The sequence below is a fragment of the Mastacembelus armatus genome, chromosome 13, assembly GCF_900324485.2.
Source record: "Mastacembelus armatus chromosome 13, fMasArm1.2, whole genome shotgun sequence".
In the NCBI taxonomy this organism is placed as follows: domain Eukaryota; kingdom Metazoa; phylum Chordata; class Actinopteri; order Synbranchiformes; family Mastacembelidae; genus Mastacembelus; species Mastacembelus armatus.
This window is the reverse complement of record NC_046645.1, coordinates 16360437-16378877: the sequence shown is the minus strand read 5'-3', so window position 1 is coordinate 16378877 and position 18441 is coordinate 16360437. Positions and strand designations below refer to the sequence as shown.

Genomic DNA, 18441 nt, shown 5'->3' with positions numbered 1-18441 from the left:
CAACTGGGCATTTACCCCATCATTTGACAAAGCAATGGGACACACAAACTGCTCAATAAGCATGTGAATTGTTGAATTTGTAATTGCTAAATAAAATACATAAATACAACATGTCAAATACAAAATAAAATATTGCAGCTTTAGACTGAGGATCTGAATTCTTGTCCCCCTACCTGCACATAATGTTGCGGAGTTTCTCCAGGTTGGCTGTAGTGAAGTAATAATAGTTTCGGTCGCAGCGCTGCACATCTTTGTCTATTCTGTGGAGATTCAGGGCGACTGTGTCCAGTAGCTCGATCTATACAGAGGAAACACATGTCAACATCAGAGAGTAACCAATTACAAATTTAAAGTTTTGGTATTTCTTTACTGTAAGGTCCATCAGTCTGTCCATTTACTACTTTGGTTCTTATCTCAAAAACTAGTGAAATTTCTTGGGTACCCATGGCTACAAAAAGGAGGGACTCCACGTCTATGACACCAACCCCCATGACCCCTTTTGATTGACTGATTTGATTGAACTGCATGACTTTCCTCACATGTCCTATATTGCTAAGAAAAAAAAACATTAGCATTTCATTAATTTTGTGAATACCTTTATTTTGTAAGGCATGATGAGCATTGCAGACTCTAGAGCCTTGCAGGACTTTGGTCCTTAAGTGACAGGCTTGGAATTTTTCAAGTAGGTCATAACTTTAAAACCAATATGAGTGACTGACTGGACTTGCAGACAGGTTTGTTTAGTCAGATTAAATAAATATATCAACATACAGTACATACTGTATATGAGGATAGAGATGGTGAGATTCCCTCAGCAGCTGCTCCATTGGTCACCAGTTTGTCCAGCTGACTGCACAGCCTATCCTCGACCAGCGAGTCCTGATGCTCCCCTAGCACACCTGCAGTCTGGCCCTCCTCCCCGCCCCCTCCTTCCTCCTCTGTGCTCTGACCATCATCGATACTTGACAGGATTTGGGAATGAGCAGAGGTCACCGAGTAGTTTCTGGAGGAAGGGAGACCCGAGTCGGGGGAGTCAAACTCCACCAGCGGACGCTCCTCTGGTGGAAGGGCAGCAGGAGGGCCAAGAGTGGTCATGGTAGGAGTGCTGTCCTCTCCACTGGGGGTATCCTGGCTCCCTGCATCTGGCTCATCCACTGACATAAACACCTAAAGATGAAGCGATGCAAGTTATGGGATGGTTGTTAATTGTACAGTATATAGTTTATCTAATAAATTGTAATGACATCTAATAGCTATATGTCAAGATATTGTCTACAGTTGTCTACAGGAAGCAAACAAATTCATATAAACTTAGAATACAATTCCCCTGAAATTCTGGTAGTTAAAGCAAATGACTATTGTCATCATTGTGTTCTCATTTGGTGCTTCTGTATTACAATTTTTATTCTGCCTTACAGCTCATCCTCATTCATTGCGAATGTGGGTTATAAACTGTATGCCCACCTGAAGACCCCAAGACTCAGTCTAACATAGAATCAGATGTATATTGTTAATGTGTGTTGGAATTAAATATCACGTATTTTCACCTCATTGCTGAGTGTGGAGTCTCTGTGAACCAGCCGCAGGACGTGGCTATCGATGCTGCTGCCTGAGGACAGCTTGGCAAAGATAGCCGAATGCATCTCCTTCTCCCTCTGCTTGACAATCACCTCACAGGCTTTCCACTCTCGCATCACCTGCTGGTAGCGCTCGCTGATCTTTGCATCAATCTTAAGTGGAAAAAGGTAACCACACATTAATTTACTAATTTATAGACAAATTGAATAATTGTGTGTGTGTGTGTGTGTGTGTGTGTGTGTGTGTGTGTGTGTGCGGGGTGTACCTGGCTCATGTCCTTTTTGCTCATGCCAAATTTATAGTGTCCCAGCAAGAAAGGCCAGACCTCCTTCCTGATGTCATGCTGCACTCCACCATAATACACAAGCCTCAGCAGCTCCAGCTCCTTATAGTTCTACACACACAAAGAGAAAAATATAATAGGAATATAAACAGGGGATGAAGTATGAGAGGTAGGAGAAGCATGGTGTGAGTGTGTGAGTGGAACAAATGCATCTGTAATAGCAGGAGAGAAGAGTGATTGTGATCCATATGTAGGAAGACATAGAGGAGCGCAGAGAACACAGATATTAATGGAGTGTAAATTAGTAATGTTAACTTTGTTGGAATTGATGGATGATTACAGTGGCTGCTTTAATAGCTACGATGGTATCACACTGCACTCCATAAGGAGGCTTTGTTTCACGGAAACTCATTAAATTTTCATTAGAGTGAAAGAGAGTGTGGAGAGGGCTGGAGACTGCAGGAGCAGTGCATGATCTCTGATGTACAATTAATATACAATTACATGCTGATGAAAAAGTGAAATACTTTAGAATCTATCACTGTAATACATTTCTTTCTAGTTCACTTAGCAATTTTACTCAAGGAAACACTGAAAACATCCACCTCTGATAAGTGCTGCATAAATTACAGACAGATGTAAAAAAAAACTGAAACATAATTTAAGAGTGTGACTGATACCATTCTATACTTAGTTGTCAGTTTATAAGGTACACCTATATAAAACTAAGTCAGTCTAATGTTCAGTCAATGATAATATTCAGCTTTAGAGAAGTGTTGTTAATGTTATATAGTCTATTATCAACGATATAAAAGGAATGAAAATAAAAATAACATCTGTCAGTCTAACACAATGTAATTGCTTCATGAGGAAGGTGGGAAGGCAAGATGGATTTATTCCATTTCATCACAGTCACCTGACTTTGAAACAAGCGGTTTGCCATAATTTACAATGGGGGTTGGATAATTTTGAGTGCAACTGTATCTGGAACAGAGGTTTTTATTCCCAGACTAATTTTTGACTTTTTTTTTGGTGAACTACTGTCTAAATATACTGCTTCCTTACACTGTAAATTGTCAAAAGCAGAAAGTAGATTTATTTTGGGATTACAAGCCAGAACATTGTGATAGTGGATGTGTCACAGGAGCATCTATCTACAGAGCCATCAGATCTGACAGCTCAAAAATACAAGTTTTATATTTTAAGGAATACACATACAGACACAGACACAGACACAGACACACACACACACACACACACACACACACACACAGCAGGTTGATATTAGGCATGTCAATAACCCAGCCAAAAGATTTCCATCATCTTGTTCATCTTTCCCATAAAACTGGAGCTTTTCATCTCAGATAGAGTTAATATGCCACTTGACACCATTCAAGACAGTGACTGGACTACTTTATACAGCAGTGCTTTTTGTATTTGTTCACCTAAATATGTGCTCTAAAAATGTGGTCTGATGTGTCATGGTCTAAGAGTCCTCACAGGTTGCATCAATTTATCTCAGTTTATAAAATATTGCAGTAAAATAGACCTGCACAGGCCACACAAAACACAAGATGACCACAATTTATCTTTGGGGGCTGATCAGTCCCAACGATGCAATGATGACTTGGCAAGTTGCTTTGGAGTCTGCCTTCTAAATTCACCATGCTATGACAAGTGGAGGGGTGTCAGATTTTTGTTAGGGTGTTATGCTGCAGGTCAATCATTATCCCACATTCAGTGTCCTGTTGCCACCTACCTTGCAGTCTTTCTGGTACTTGCTCCACACTTCTTTGCTGAGGCCCCCAGAAGCCTCACAAGGTCTGTCTGGAGGGACGATGTTGTGGTTGACCAGAGCTGACAGGTGCGTTCGCACAGTGGACAGGTGTCGGCAATAGGCCAGCCCTGGTAGAAAGGTGACATACAGACACACACGCAGAACTGAGACCCAGTAGAAGTTTAGTCAGGACAAGTGCAAATTATTAATATAGCCCCAATTTTGTCTCAGAAGGTTTTACAACCTGGGCAATGTCCTAGAAATAAAGAATTACAATTTTCAGTCAGTAAGTACAAGCACACAGTATTCAGGACAACTGTTGTGTAGATAGACAATAATCGTTCATGCATGTTTCCATGAAAGACCATGGCTTTACTGACTAATAATAAATATGATTCCTAAACATGTGAAATATCTCCTAAATAGTTTTAAAATAAGACGTACCATTGTAATGCCTTGGATTTGCCTTTTTCTACTGAACAGAAATGGTTAAGCCACCCTTCCTGAAGATTAAGTGGCATAAACCATACAGACGGCAACATGCAGTCATTTCCTCAAACTCATGGCATTCATGCACTTACTGTAAAGTTGCATATTTGTTTTCATATTGTCATATCAAAGTGAATTAGCCAGCTAACTATTGTTAATGCAATAAAGTCTTCAGACTGGTCTTATGCTGTAAAAATAAACAAATCTCAGTGGAAAACAATTTTGTTAAAACTAAATGTATTATGTTACTTAGCAATTTATTGCAGTCTGAAAGTGTTTTAGAGGGCTATTTCACTGCAATTTGCAAACATATTAGTGTCTTCAGCAGCAGATCTTGGGTGCACTAACCTTTGATTTTTAAAATGATGTCATAATTTTAAAGTGGTGCACTTGTCTGAAAGGCAGCAGTGCAATGTTGCTGTTAGACATTTGAATTCTTCACAAAAACATTTAGTATAATGTGTGTGCATTACAACAACTAAAGCAAACATGTTGCTGGTGTTGACAGGAAAATACATTTAGAAGGTAGAAATTGGTTTGTGAGTGGTGTGATGTGGTAACATTGATGTACTTACATCCATAAAAGGCTCTGGACACTATTTGCCTCTTCATGTTCTGGCAGAGCATCTTAAGAGGAATACTGGTAGAAAAAAAGAGGTTATTTATTATCAACAACCACAGTCACTGACACAAAAACCTCTTTTATTAAGGTAAGCCACCACCATGGCTCTTCTATGTTTTTTTCCCTTTACTATGTTGTATATACTGGCACTATAAAATATTTGACCTAATTTCATTTCAAGTCCCAAGTCACAATAGCCTCAAAAAAGCATTTAGTTTCACATAGTGAGTTTCACATCAATGCAGTCATGAGTTCGGAGCCTTTTGATGACAAGCAATTGTTCACATATTGATCTGATGTTTCCCACATGGCAAACCACACTATCCAAGTAAGGCACATTGCATTTCATATGTAATGGAAGGTTGACAGTGCATACGTGTGAATGTCTGATGGGTCGTGTATGCAGGTACAGCCGGCTGGGTAGTCAAATGACACACTGCTACCAGCTGTAGAGCAGGACTGGCACAGGGATTCGTGAGTGGTTACGTCAGTCTGTTGCCACGACGACGGGCTTCCTCCAAAACCCTGCATATCCATCATCTCCCCATGGTCTAGACCACAGAGGACGAAAGTGGAGAAGAAAGAGAGATTTCTCAGTGCTGTGAGAGAAAATGGATGGATTACACTGATTCTCTGTACCTTGAAATCCACTTCACACTGGCTATATTTTATGCCTTACATATTATGACAGAGGTCCCCCAGCTCAACCACAAATACATCTTTCCATGTATCGTTCCTTGTAATAATGATATCATGAGATGAATAGATGGACGGAAGTTTTACATTCATGTTAGATGAAGGAGCTGGAAAAACAAGTGTAGAGAGGAGGAAACCAAAAGTGGCAGGACAGTTTAGGAGGCAGGAATGATGCTGTGGGAGAGACAAGCAGAGAAGATGCAGAGAAGCCATGCTGGATCAATTCATTCAGAGGGGAGGTAGAGGGACAGCAGAGCTCAGCAGGATGCAGAGAGGAGTAAACAGGAGAGGAAGAAGAGGGGATGTGAAGGAGGTGAAAGAAGAGAAGAAGGCAAGGACGAGGCTGACGCTCAGGCCATGCAGGATGCATAAAGCCAGAACAACAGAAAACAAAAGAAATTCTCTCAGAAACAACAAAAACAAATGGACATCAGTAAAAGGGCACACAAAGGGGAAGGGAAAAAAATCATAAAAACTACAACATTAAATAAATGCTCTTCACCTTAATTCTTCAGGTTGGAGCTGATGACCTGTCATAAATATGAAGCTGTGCTTTGGTTGATCATTAACCCCAGAAAACAAATAATGTTAAGACCAAAAAAAGCAAACCAAAAAAAAAAAAAAAAAAAAAAAATGCTGGAGTGAGACCGACATTTGGCCTCCACCCTCTTTACTTTAGGGCTCTATGTGATCAACAACTGTTTTTGGGCTCAATATTGCAACCCCGCTCACACAAGGACTCCACATCTCTACTACTGCGGAACCCCACAGGACCGTAATGAGAGGGGTGGAGGAGGGGGCAAGGCGGCCAAGGGAAGAAGGGAGGGTGCTGGGGTTAGTGAAGAATTACAGTGAACAGCATCGCAGCAAACAACTGCACAAACAGAAGAGATACAACTGAGGAAGTCAGAAAAGAGAGAAATCAAAACGAACAGGAGGACACTCTGAGAAAGAATTTTCTATCACAAATATGCAGGAGCACAGTTCTTTTTTAAATAACAACGAAACATGTGCATTTTTCCCATGCAAAACTTTCAAGCATGTTGCAAGTGAGAAATGAAAGGATTAAATGAACTCAACAGAATTCACACAAATCAAATAAGTGCAAAACACTGAGCAAATTCTCAACCTGATTCTTGGCCACAGAGTCATAACCCAACAGTGCAGGGGCATGCTTTAAATGCTATACCCTTTTATATGTCTATGGCAGTCAGCACTGGAAATCCCAGAATGCAAAGCCATTGGAAACCAAGATGAGGAGACTTAGGAGTGTTTGCATGTGTAATGAAACAAGCTGACAGATGTGTGCAGTCAATATGTTTAGCAGCACTCTATAAAACAGATCTTTTCATCTGACTGTATGTTTCTAATGTGCAGTTCACAGGTTTACATTTGGATCCCTGCCGTGCAGTGACGGGCGAAGGGGGAGTCAGCAGCTGCAGAGGCATTAACTGTAAATATGACTGTATCTGTGTAACTGTAATTTTCTTAAGTCTTACACTCCGCTACAACTGGATATGTCTTTATAATGGTGGATGTAAACCTTGATACAGAGAGCCTTTGATAATGGATGCTGTACACATTATAGAGGACACTGATTAAAACATGTGAACTTTATGTCCTGCTTTACCCCTGACACATGACAATACAAACAAAAGAGGCTGCAAAGTAATATACAGGAACAAGGGTTTTATACGCTTTAAAAAGTGCCATGTGTTGCCTTAAACATCAGTAGCCTTAGTAAATGAATTACCATGCTCTGGTGGAACCAAATTGATATGTCATGCCTGCATTCATTGTTTTTTTCAATTTGTGGCCCTGTGGGGCACAGGAATGAGCTGAAAACACACAATCTATTAATCTACAGCAGACATAGAGCAACAATAGCATTCATTTGATGTCATGTCCACCTAATGAAAATAACATCCACTTTCCTATATACTCAGTTTTAAACTTAATCAATTACTTGGCTCTAGAAATATGCTCAATTTTATTTGGTGATTTAACATAGCGTTTTTTTTGTGGAAAACACAAGCTGCTGTGGCTGGAAACATGGTTTTTAGGAGCAGAATTAAATATACTGTAAAAACCTGTGTTAAACAAACTAAACTTTTCATTGTGTAACTAGCCAAATAAGAAATTCAACAAACTGCTGAAAGAATAGTGCAGCTAATTGCAAACCCTGTGCTAATTCTCTGTGGGATACACAGCAGGCAAACCATATCATTTAACCTCGCTCTTTGATTCATACAATACTGAAGTGAATAGTTGAGCAATTTCTGAAAACATGATAGAGATAAATTACGGCTAAAACCAAGACCACATTTTTAGTTCAAACACTGTCCGTTACATCTCACATTTATTATGCTGACAAATAGAAGGAACTAATGCATTCCTAAAGCATCTCCTTTGATGCTGTAAAGCATATGTTTATGGTTGTAAACATAGTTTTATGAATGAAAATGAACCTGTAATCATCGGACTTCTGCCTCAGGTCACAAGTATTATACCAAATTAACAACAGCTGCAGGCACATACCATTGTCATATAGTGGTATTTTCAGCTGATTTGCACCTGAGCAGATGGCAGCAAAGTCTTGTAGCTCTTGAGATTTTCAGTCTTCGTTTGATATATTTTTGACAACTACTGTCCTATTTTGCTTAATCACTTATGGGTACACAAGAGACCCTTTTACTACAACACAGCAAATCTGGAGTATATCACCCTATTCCAGCTGTGCTGAAGAGGTCTCTTTGTGGATGCTGACCTGGTGCTAAACTAAGGCTAGGAGATGGAAATACAAACCTTTCCTACCATCCATCATCATGGGGAATGTCAGCTCTCTACAGAACAAAAGTGATGAGTTGGAGGCAGTGGTTAAGACCCAGAGAGCATGACGTGAGGGTGGTCTGATGTGTTTTACTGATATCTGGTTGACAATAAGTTGGACTGGTCACTGAATACAAATGTTCGATATAAAACAGGGCAGAGATTTTTTCTCCTAAGGCAGCTTAGGTTCTTTGACGTCTGTAGGAAGATGTTGCACGTGTTTTACCAAAATATGGTAGCAAGTTTGTTGTTTTGTGCTGCAGTCTGCTGGGGAAGTAGCATAAAGCACAAAGATGTAAAGCGGCTGAACAAACTAATGCAAAAATCCGGATCAGATACTGGAACAAGGCTGGACTCACTGGACTGAGCGATACAGGAGATCCTTTATCCCCACTGCCATCAGGCTCTACAACACCTTAGCCAATGGCAGATGACTAACTGACATGAACAAGACTATGTGAATTTCCATTCACAGATTAATAAAGTTTGTCTCATCATTGTCATAGGTGTGGCACACCCACACCCTCCCCCTCTTTACACCGATTGGGAGAAGTACATGTTTCATTCATAAACATGTGCTTACAACCAGCTCAGCAACATAATGTAATCCACAAACCATATTCAGTGAACCTGCAACTATGGAACAGCAGTATTGGGGAGTGAGGTTGGATAGCACAGTATGAAAAACAGAGAACCAGGTATGCTGTTGGAGATCAACCATACTAGGGGCAGGCATCAGGCTGTCTGTAACAAAAACCATAGTCCCAATCAAGAAGGCAATCCAGCCAAAAACAAAATTATGGTCCCACATCCAGTACTGCTCCCAGCACTAAAGATGCAACAGCTGAGAACGAGGCTATTCAAGCAGCAGAATCTTGCAAAGGTTAGGGAAGATGAGCAGGCCGCTGCTCATGCCTCCTCCAAAGAAGTCCCGTGAAACAGGTCCCATTAGGGTGACATGGCCTTGGTGGAGTGTGCCACTAAGCCTTGTGGTGGAGCCACACCTGCCTGCTCATAAGCCAGTGGAATTTTACCCACTATTCAGTGGACACCATCCCACTGAAGGTGGCCACTTAGTAGGACACAAAAAGCCTCTCTGTGGTGTGGAGAGAGGTGGCACGGTCCACGTAGGGTCTCAGGGCACAAACTGTGAAGCCTGAGGGCCTCATTAGAGAGTGCAGCCCAGAATAGAGACACCTTGGGCTGAAAAGCCAGGGTCAGGTGGAGGTGAAACAACCTGTCATCATTGTCAAACCGAAGACAAGCTGGGTCCACAGACAGAGCCTGAAGCTCTCCTACCCTGGAAACAGGCAGAAGAAACATTGTTTTCAAAGACAGAAGCCACAGACTGAGTGTGGACAAAGGACTCCCTGTGGCTCAACAACTGCAGATGCTGAAGTATCACTGCAATGGTGAGGGTGACAAGGTCATCCCCACCGGCATGGCACCAGCCCTGGGACACACTCTACTTGGTGCAATATAGAATCCTGGTAGAAGCACCTTGGGAGTCCTGCAGGTTTAACACCTCTTCTCCTAGCCCCATAGCATGCAATGACTATGCATGAAGGCCCAGAACAACTGGGTGTGGGTGCCATATTTGGCCTGGAACAACATATCTGGCCTCACTGGGAGACACTGCAGAGTGCTACAGAGCAGGTGGGACCCACCTTTGCCCCCACCCTAAGCCCATGCTCCTCTGCCAACTACAGGATATTGATTAGGGGGCAGGTGCCTCCTTGGGCTTATTCCAAGAGCTCTGTAGGCGTTTGACAAAAATAGCTAGCCTCTATTGCCACTGGTGACCCATATCCAATGCCAAGCCTGTTCAAGAAACATCTCAATACCTCAGCCCCTTTGAGCTCATCTCCCTCTAATTTGGCTGCAGGAGCCTTCACCCATGCTGGAGGCAAGGTGCAAATTATCTAATGCCACAAGTGGCACAGTATCAATGTGAAAAGTCTCACCTAATGGGGCACAGCTTAAAAAAAAATCTTCTACTGTTTTACTGCAGTATATCCAATGGTCTTATGCATGCAATCCAGTTGTTTCTGCAGGAGATCCACCTGTGGATCATATGACACCTCCCACCCGCTCTGTTCGCTCTGCTTCAGGGAACATCTCTGGCCAGCGGTTAGGGCACCAGCTGTAGGAAGAATGACATCTTGGGCCAGCAGCATGTCATCATCAGGAACACGGCCAACAGTATTCTCTGGCGATGCTTTTACGCAGTCAACAGAACTCATCTAAGATCAGAGAAGAGAGAGAAAGGCAGGCAACAATAACCAGCTAGCACATGCAGCACATCTCTTTGAGCTACGCCAGCCACTCTGACAGCCACTTTGACACAAAAACCAGCTGCCAATTCGAACTGCTACAGAACAGCTGGCAAACACAGCTCCCCGTGAGATAATGCCCAAATCCAACGCTGGTGGAACTGTAATGCACGGCGACAAAAAACACTAGGCTGACAGCAGCTCATACCACACCGATGTAACACTGGAGAAAAGCTTGTATGAGGCAATCTAGAGGTATAATGCTCACACAACCAGGAGGATGAAAAGAGGGGAAGTATGTGGGTGCAGCATGTTATATGGCAGTGGTATGAGCCCACAGCTCTGGAGAATTTTGTGCAGTGATCCTGATCTGAGGCAGAAGTTCCAAGGCTGCAGGTTCCCTGAATGAAATAAAACAGCATAAGTGATTTTTAATCTAAATTTAACCTGGTAATACAATGTCAGAGTCAGCCAGAGGCTGTCAAATGTCTTGATAGTGATATTGTTATACTATCTTCTCAGATTTTTATTTTATGGCATTTCTTAATTTTAGTACCTGTCCAGGGTGTACCCCTGCCTTTCACCCAAAGAGAGCTGGGATAGGCTCCCTGTGACCCTGATTTGGAATAAGCAGGTATAGATAATGGATTGATGGATAGTATATGAAGTGTAGAATTATGCCATTAAAACAGATCTTAAAGCAACTTTGCATTTGAGATTTGAGTTGATCACCCTGGACATCCCCATGTCCCTGTTAACAACCCCAGCCTACTCCACACTGTCAGGCTTGGCCTCGGGCAGCACACACACACAGGCGTACAAAGCTGGTGGAGGTAGGGTTGGGATAAAGGGTGGGGGGAAGTCCTGGTAGAGTGTGATATGGTGAGAGACAGGGAGGGACATCTGAAGCTGCGGTGAAGTTTCAGGAGTAAGGGATAGGTGGGGTGGTTGTGTTAAGGTGATAAAAACCTTTCATGACATTAGGGTCTGTGAGGTTCCGCGAGCAGATCATTGAGATCATAGCATGGAGCCTATCTTCTTCTTCCTCATCATCATCCAGCGATGGAGCGCGGCTACCCGTGGTGTGGTGGTAGTTTATAGTGACTGCTTGCACCAGTGGGACAACAGAGAACATAGTTAGAACAGTGCCATCCTACAGGCCTTCATACCCACTGTGGAATAAATAGCACGCTACACTGGTACTTTGTAGATACATGATGGGAAGACAGACATACATTTTATTCAAAAGCAATCACAGAGATGAGCTTTATCAACACAAGAATTTTTTTCAGGTGTGCAATTTTTTGTCATGTGTAGCCACTAGTGCAGTGGGAATATTTACTTACCAGTGTGCATGACAATGTAAAAGTGTTACTTACTGGCGTCATAGCGGTATCCTGGGTAGACAATACGAAACACGTAGTCAGCAGCTGTCTGCTCTTCACCGTTCCTGTCCTGGTCAATTAGCCTGGCATTACTGCTCCTCTTCCTCAGTTTAGGGAACACTTTTCCCTGCAGGATATAAACAAATGTGTAATATATAATTTGTACAACAATTATTTCAGATGTTTGATTTACCTTATGTAGGCAGAAAAAAATATTGAAGTCTTCTAGAATTCTGAACACTTACTGGATAATTTGGTATGTATCTTTTTGTCACTTTCTGATTGTGCTATTATCCCAATATTGACATTAAACACATTCATATAAATATACATATCGTTTGTTTAGATGGCGGTTTCTGTTAAAGAGAGTTCTCCACTGTTGCCAACTGTTTGCTCGTAAGCGATTTGCTAGATTTTTTATAAAGTGCCTTGAGATGATTGTATTGTTATTTGGCGCTATACAAATGAAATTGAATTGAATTGAATTGAACTGAATTGAATGGAATCTGATTCAACTGAACTGAGCTGAATTGAATTGAAAGCTATAGTACAGCCTCAAAAGAGTGACACACCTTGCCTTTCTGGGACCACAGGGGGGGCTCCAGCTGACCCCGTGGCAAGAGGCCTGTTTCCAGGCAGGAGAGGAAGGCCAGGAGGTGACCACCAGGGGGGAAGTGGAGGGGCGGCCGCTGAATTCCATCCTGACTGACCAGAACCAGTGTACCACCACAGTCAGCTGGACAATGGCGAAAAACAGGATGGAGGTTTGAGAAGGAAAAGAACAATGGAACAGGCTGAACTGTTAAATACATTTTTTATTTTTATTATAAGCTATAGCTTCATAATTGTGAATTAAGTAGTATAAAATTAAGAGTACAGGCACATACACAAATGAACACAAGCAAAATGAGGATAGAGACAAGCAGTAAAGAATTGGCCACACAAGATACATGAAAGCCACTAACATAAAATAGAAGACCTGCACTTCCCAGCAACTTTACACTTTATCCAGACAAGCAATCAACATCATCATGTGACACCAGTGTATGAAACAAAGCACCTTTATGACAGAATACTTAATGGGAGGTGTATGATGCAGTGCAACAAGTCAGTGTGAGTGGGGGGTGATTTGGGTTAGCACCGGCTGTATACTTACGGCGTTGGTGACAGTGGATACAGACTATCTGACGCAGAGGAACAGTCAGTGCATAGTCCCAGTAGATACTAAAAAGAGATGTAAATATGTTCTGGATTATAAGGCAAGGTGGAAATTTAAACTTCAGAAATATACAGCAGGGATGTTTTAACTACCTTTTTTCCAGGTCACAGTCTCCCAGCGTGCCATTGATGAGCTGGTTGGGTGTCCACTTCAGGGTCAGGTTATCCCCAGCCTGGTGAAGTGACAGGTAACCTCGTAACACCTCCATATCCTTCTTCTATAATAGGAGATGAAAGAAAAAAAGTAAGGACACAACGTGAGACTTGAGGTTTGACAGTGGCAAATAAATTGAGGATACATTTTTGTTTAAACTTTTTATCCAAACAACTGATATGAAATTAACAACTGAATCCCCTGAAAACTTGGTTTGTAATCATAAAAAATAAGGTGCTTTCGGACCAAAGGGTTCTGAGAGCTATCTTTTAACCGGAACATGGAAGAGAGAGCACATGACTCCTGTTTTAGCCTCATTGCACTGGCTGCCTGTCCATTTTAGAGTTCATTTTAAAATCATCTCCTTAGTTTTTAAATCTCTAAATCGTCTTGCCCAGCCCTACCTCACTGAGCTCCTGCAGGCCTACTTTCCCTCCCATTCGCTCAGGTCAGCTGACCAGCTGCTCCTGGATGTGAGGGGACACAGCAGACGCTCACGGGGAATATGGCATTTGCTGTTGTGGGCCTGACACTGTGGAATTTTCTGCCTTTGCAGATTAGACAGGCCTCTTCACTGTCCATTTTTAAATCTTGGCTTAAAACCCACCTTTTTACTTTGGCTTTTAACCCATTGTGAGATGTTGATTTTATTTTATTGTACTTTATTGTTTTATTGCTTTTATTGTTTCATGTACTTTTTCATTTTTATTCTTATTTTTAATTATTCTAATGTTAATCACTTCAGTCAGCAATTGCTGTTCTTTAAAGTGCTTCATAAATTAAGTTAGCTTGGCTTGGCTAAGAGCCACCCCATTAACGAACAGACCCAAGAACTACAGACCATAGTGACCTTTTTTATCATTAGAATTTGTTCTCTCCCCAACTGGGTTTTGCTCTGAGTCGTGACTCCCATTGGTTTTCGTATTGACTTACGCTGTAAAACGTAACAAACAAGTTTGATTGAGAGCTCATGTGATTCACAGAAGCCTGATGAATGTAGAACTACCATCTGTTTGTAGTGAAAAAATGGTGAAATCCACCGTAAAACAAAGGTAAGAAGCGTTTGTACTCTTGTTAAATATTAGGAAACTGTGGTCACTGTGATAATTAAATCCTAAATTGCTTTATACCATTTGAATCGTGACTCTCTGCTTTCATATGATATATAGTTTGTCGGACTTTATTCAAATTTGTCCGGCGATCTTTGGTAATACATCTGGAAATACAGCCCAAATACAGTTTTCAGTCCACGCCTGGGACCGGGGTTTAAGGAACAGACCCGAGAACTACAGACCATAGGGGCCTTTTTTTGTTTGCATTTATAGTAGGAACATTGAAGTAACATAAACCGGCTGATGGTTGCTATAGCACGATCACTTCTACATGACATTCTAGTGAAAATTTTTGTTTTGGGCTATCTAAATCTTTCTGAATTTCCTCTGTTGCATTGCCAGCACAGACTTTGACTAAGACAAGTCCTGTGAAGCTGAATGGGAAGAACAAGGTCCAAACTATTAACACCTACACTCTGCTGGTCATCAGATACCCTGCTGTTATAATTACCTGGCCAAAGGAGGACATCAAAACAAGGAAGCTCTTCACAGTGCACAGAGGGTTTTACCCCATATTCAGTATCCTGAGACTCTACACTAAGTGCAAGGAAGGAGGTTGAGGACTAGTGAGGTTCAGAAGCATTATCAAAGATGAAACATCTAAGATCTATGAGTACATCAGGAAGATGGTCCCAAGTGATGATATGCTTAGTGAATACCTCAGGCAGGAGAAACCCCAGGAGATGGAAAAAGAAAAGCAAGAACCATTATAGAAGGATAAACCACTGATATCGAAAAAATCCTACCAGTGGGTGGACAAAGCAGGACTGAAAGACAGTACAGAGGCACCAATCATGGAACAGGAACAAGCTCTAATTACAAGATCAATAGAGGCTGGGGTCTACCCCAACAGGCAGGACCCACATGCAGGCTGTGCAGAGAGACCTCTGAGACAATCCAGCAAATAACAGCAGGATGCAAGATGCTAGTAGGCAGGGCATACATGGAACACCACAACCAAGTGGCCAGCATAGTAAACAGTAACATTTGTGCCAATTATGGGCTGGAAGTCCCAAGATCAATATGGGAAATGCTCCTGGAGCTGGTTAGCCTGTGGGACTTCCAAATACACACTGACAAACTGGTGATTGTTAACTGACCAGACATAGTAGTGGTTGACAAACAGGAGAACAAGGCTGTAGTGATAGATATAGAAATCCCAAGTGATAGTAACATCACACATAAGGAACACTCGGAGCTGTGACCACGAAACTGGGAGAGTGGCTCTTTCAGATCCCAGGCACAACATCTGAGATCTCTGTCCAGAAGAGCACAGGGAAACCTGGGATTTTTTTTATGCCCATATCGCCCAGCCCTATATTATACTATATTTTAGATCTTCCATGAGCACGGGGGAGGCAACAGGAAGTCCGCCATCTCAACACTACTGTAGGCCCAAGAACACAGAAATTGTTGTATGTGCAAAACATCCAGGTAATTTGTCAGAAACCAGGGCAAGGCAGCAGAATTATGTTCACATTGCACGACTTGTCTCCTTTCAGGCAATTTATTGCCCTAAAACGTTTAGTGACCTACCAAGGTAAACAACAGGAAGTGGTACAGCTGTCAAGACTCCATTTGATAAAAAAACAGACCTTGAAGAGAACAGAATGGCTGAACAGAATTCCAGAACCGAATGCTGAAGGGAACACTGAACAGAGTGCTGTACAGAGTTCCAGACAGATTCAGAGAGAGCTTTGCAGACTTCCAGAGATCTGCAGACTCCTCAAGACCCCCTCTCTCTCTGAGGAGAAGATGAAGTAGAGACTGCTTTTACTGCCCACTCAGAGGAGAGACCCAAAGACATCCTCCCTACATGTGGCAGGGGTGCAACAAACAGCTCACCTCAACCAAACTCCATGGGACGACATTGCAGTGGCCAAACAGAGAGCGAGGAAAGGCGACGAAACGGACTCCAGGCCTGCAGCCGAGGACTACGTCTCTCCTGGAAACTCGCCGGTAGACTGCAGTCTGACCAGCCCAGAATGGAACGAACGGAGCCTCAGTAAGCCCGAGGACAAGAAAATAACCTGTGGCTGTGCTGGTAATCTCACAGTAATCTCAGTTGTTCTCCATAGTTAACTACTTACAGCGTCCTCCAAAACTGTGTTTAGGCCTCAGACTCTAACACAAAATGTAAATTTTCAACTACTGCAAACAGAAACTGAATTTAGAGTCCCTGCACCATTTATCTTTTTTTGTGACTGGCATCATTAATGTTATTTCACACAGTAAATCAGTCACTGAAGTCACTGAATTGGGGAACTCCCATTCAGATTGTAGACTGATTACCTGTATTACTTATTAATTGACTGGTTGATCCGCCATCAAAGGATCTGGTGCCCCAAATTTAAGACCTGCTACATCCGGATGACATTTCCAGTAAATAAGTTTAGGGCAAGATTCACATATAAGCTGGAGAGCCAGGTGTTAGAAACACAATGCAACACTGATATCATGTCTAAAGGAATTCAGTTCAATGGCAAGCTTATGCTCTGGCAACTCTTAGTGATCAAGTGCAACACACAAGTGTTTCTGTTGGACAATTCACAGAACATTTCATAAGTTTATACAGTGGGTACGGAAAGTATTCAGACCCCTTTAAATTTTTCACTCTTTGTGTCATTGCAGCCGTTTGCCAAAATCAAAAAAGTTCATTTTATTTCTCATTAATGTACCCTCAGCACCCCATCTTGACAGAAAAAAACAGAAATGTAGAAATTTTTGCAAATTTATTAAAAAAGAAAAACTGAAATATCACATGGTCATAAGTATTCAGACCCTTTGCAGTAACACTCATATTTAACTCACATGCTGTCCATTTCTTCTGATCCTCCTTGAGATGGTTCTGCTCCTTCATTGGAGTCCAGCTGTGTTTAATTAAACTGATTGGACTTGATTAGGAAAGGCACACACCTGTATATATAAGACCTTACAGCTCACAGTGCATGTCAGAGCAAATGAGAATCATGAGGTCAAAGGAACTGCCCAAGGAGCTCAGAGACAGAATTGTGGCAAGGCACAGATCTGGCCAAGGTTACAATATAATTTCTGCAGCATTCAAGGTTCCTAAGAGCACAGTGGCCTCCATAATCCTCAAATGGAAAAAGTTTGGGACGACCAGAACTCTTCCTAGACCTGGCCGTCCAGCCAAACTGAGCAATCGTGGGAGAAGAGCCTTGGTGAGAGAGGTAAAGAAGAACCCAAAGATCACTGTGGCTGAGCTCCAGAGATGCAGTAGGGAGATGGGAGAAAGTTCCACAAAGTCAACTATCACTACAGCCCTCCACCAGTCGGGGCTTTATGGCAGAGTGGCCCGACGGAAGCCTCTCCTCAGTGCAAGACACATGAAAGCCTGCATAGAGTTTGCCAAAAAACACATGAAGGACTCCCAGACTATGAGAAATAAGATTCTCTGGTCTGATGAGACCAAGATTGAACTTTTTGGCATTAATTCTAAGCGGTATGTGTGGAGAAAACCAGGCACTGCTCATCACCTGCCCAGTACAATCCCTACATTGAAACATGGTGGTGGGAGCATCATGTTGTGGGGGTGTTTTTCAGCTGCAGGGACAGGACGACTGGTTGCAATTGAAGGAAAGATGAATGCGGCCAAGTACAGAGATATCCTGGAAGAAAACCTCTTCGAGTGCTCAGGACCTCAGACTGGGCCGAAGGTTCATCTTTCAACAGGACAATGACCCTAAGCACACAGCTAAAATAACAAAGGAGTGGCTTCGGAACAACTCTGTGACCGTTCTTGACTGGCCCAGCCAGAGCCCTGACCTAAACCCAATTGAGCATCTCTGGAGAGACCTGAAAATGGCTGTCCACCAACGTTCACCATCCAACCTGACAGAACTGGAGAGGATCTGCAAGGAAGAATGGCAGAGGATCCCCAAATCCAGGTGTGAAACACTTGTTGCATCATTCCCAAGAAGACTCATGGCTGTACTAGCTCAAAAGGGTGCTTCTACTCAATACTGAGCACAGGGTCTGAATACTTGTGACCATGTGATATTTCA

At 42.3% G+C, this 18441-nt stretch overlaps 1 protein-coding gene across 1 annotated transcript in view; it reads right to left on the bottom strand.

The window, feature by feature from the left end:
* The window catches only part of sgsm2 (small G protein signaling modulator 2), an 80061-nt gene that overhangs the window by 4904 nt on the left and 56716 nt on the right, over positions 1-18441 (bottom strand). The window contains exons 8-19 of the mRNA XM_026330336.1: positions 13244-13368; positions 13089-13156; positions 12505-12668; positions 11927-12059; positions 11517-11654; positions 5126-5300; positions 4703-4767; positions 3621-3766; positions 1844-1972; positions 1548-1730; positions 781-1167; positions 174-298 (exon numbers count right to left, since the gene is read on the bottom strand). Of these exons, the coding sequence (XP_026186121.1) occupies positions 174-298; positions 781-1167; positions 1548-1730; positions 1844-1972; positions 3621-3766; positions 4703-4767; positions 5126-5300; positions 11517-11654; positions 11927-12059; positions 12505-12668; positions 13089-13156; positions 13244-13368 (1838 nt within the window). The remainder of the gene's footprint in view (positions 1-173; positions 299-780; positions 1168-1547; positions 1731-1843; positions 1973-3620; positions 3767-4702; positions 4768-5125; positions 5301-11516; positions 11655-11926; positions 12060-12504; positions 12669-13088; positions 13157-13243; positions 13369-18441) is intronic.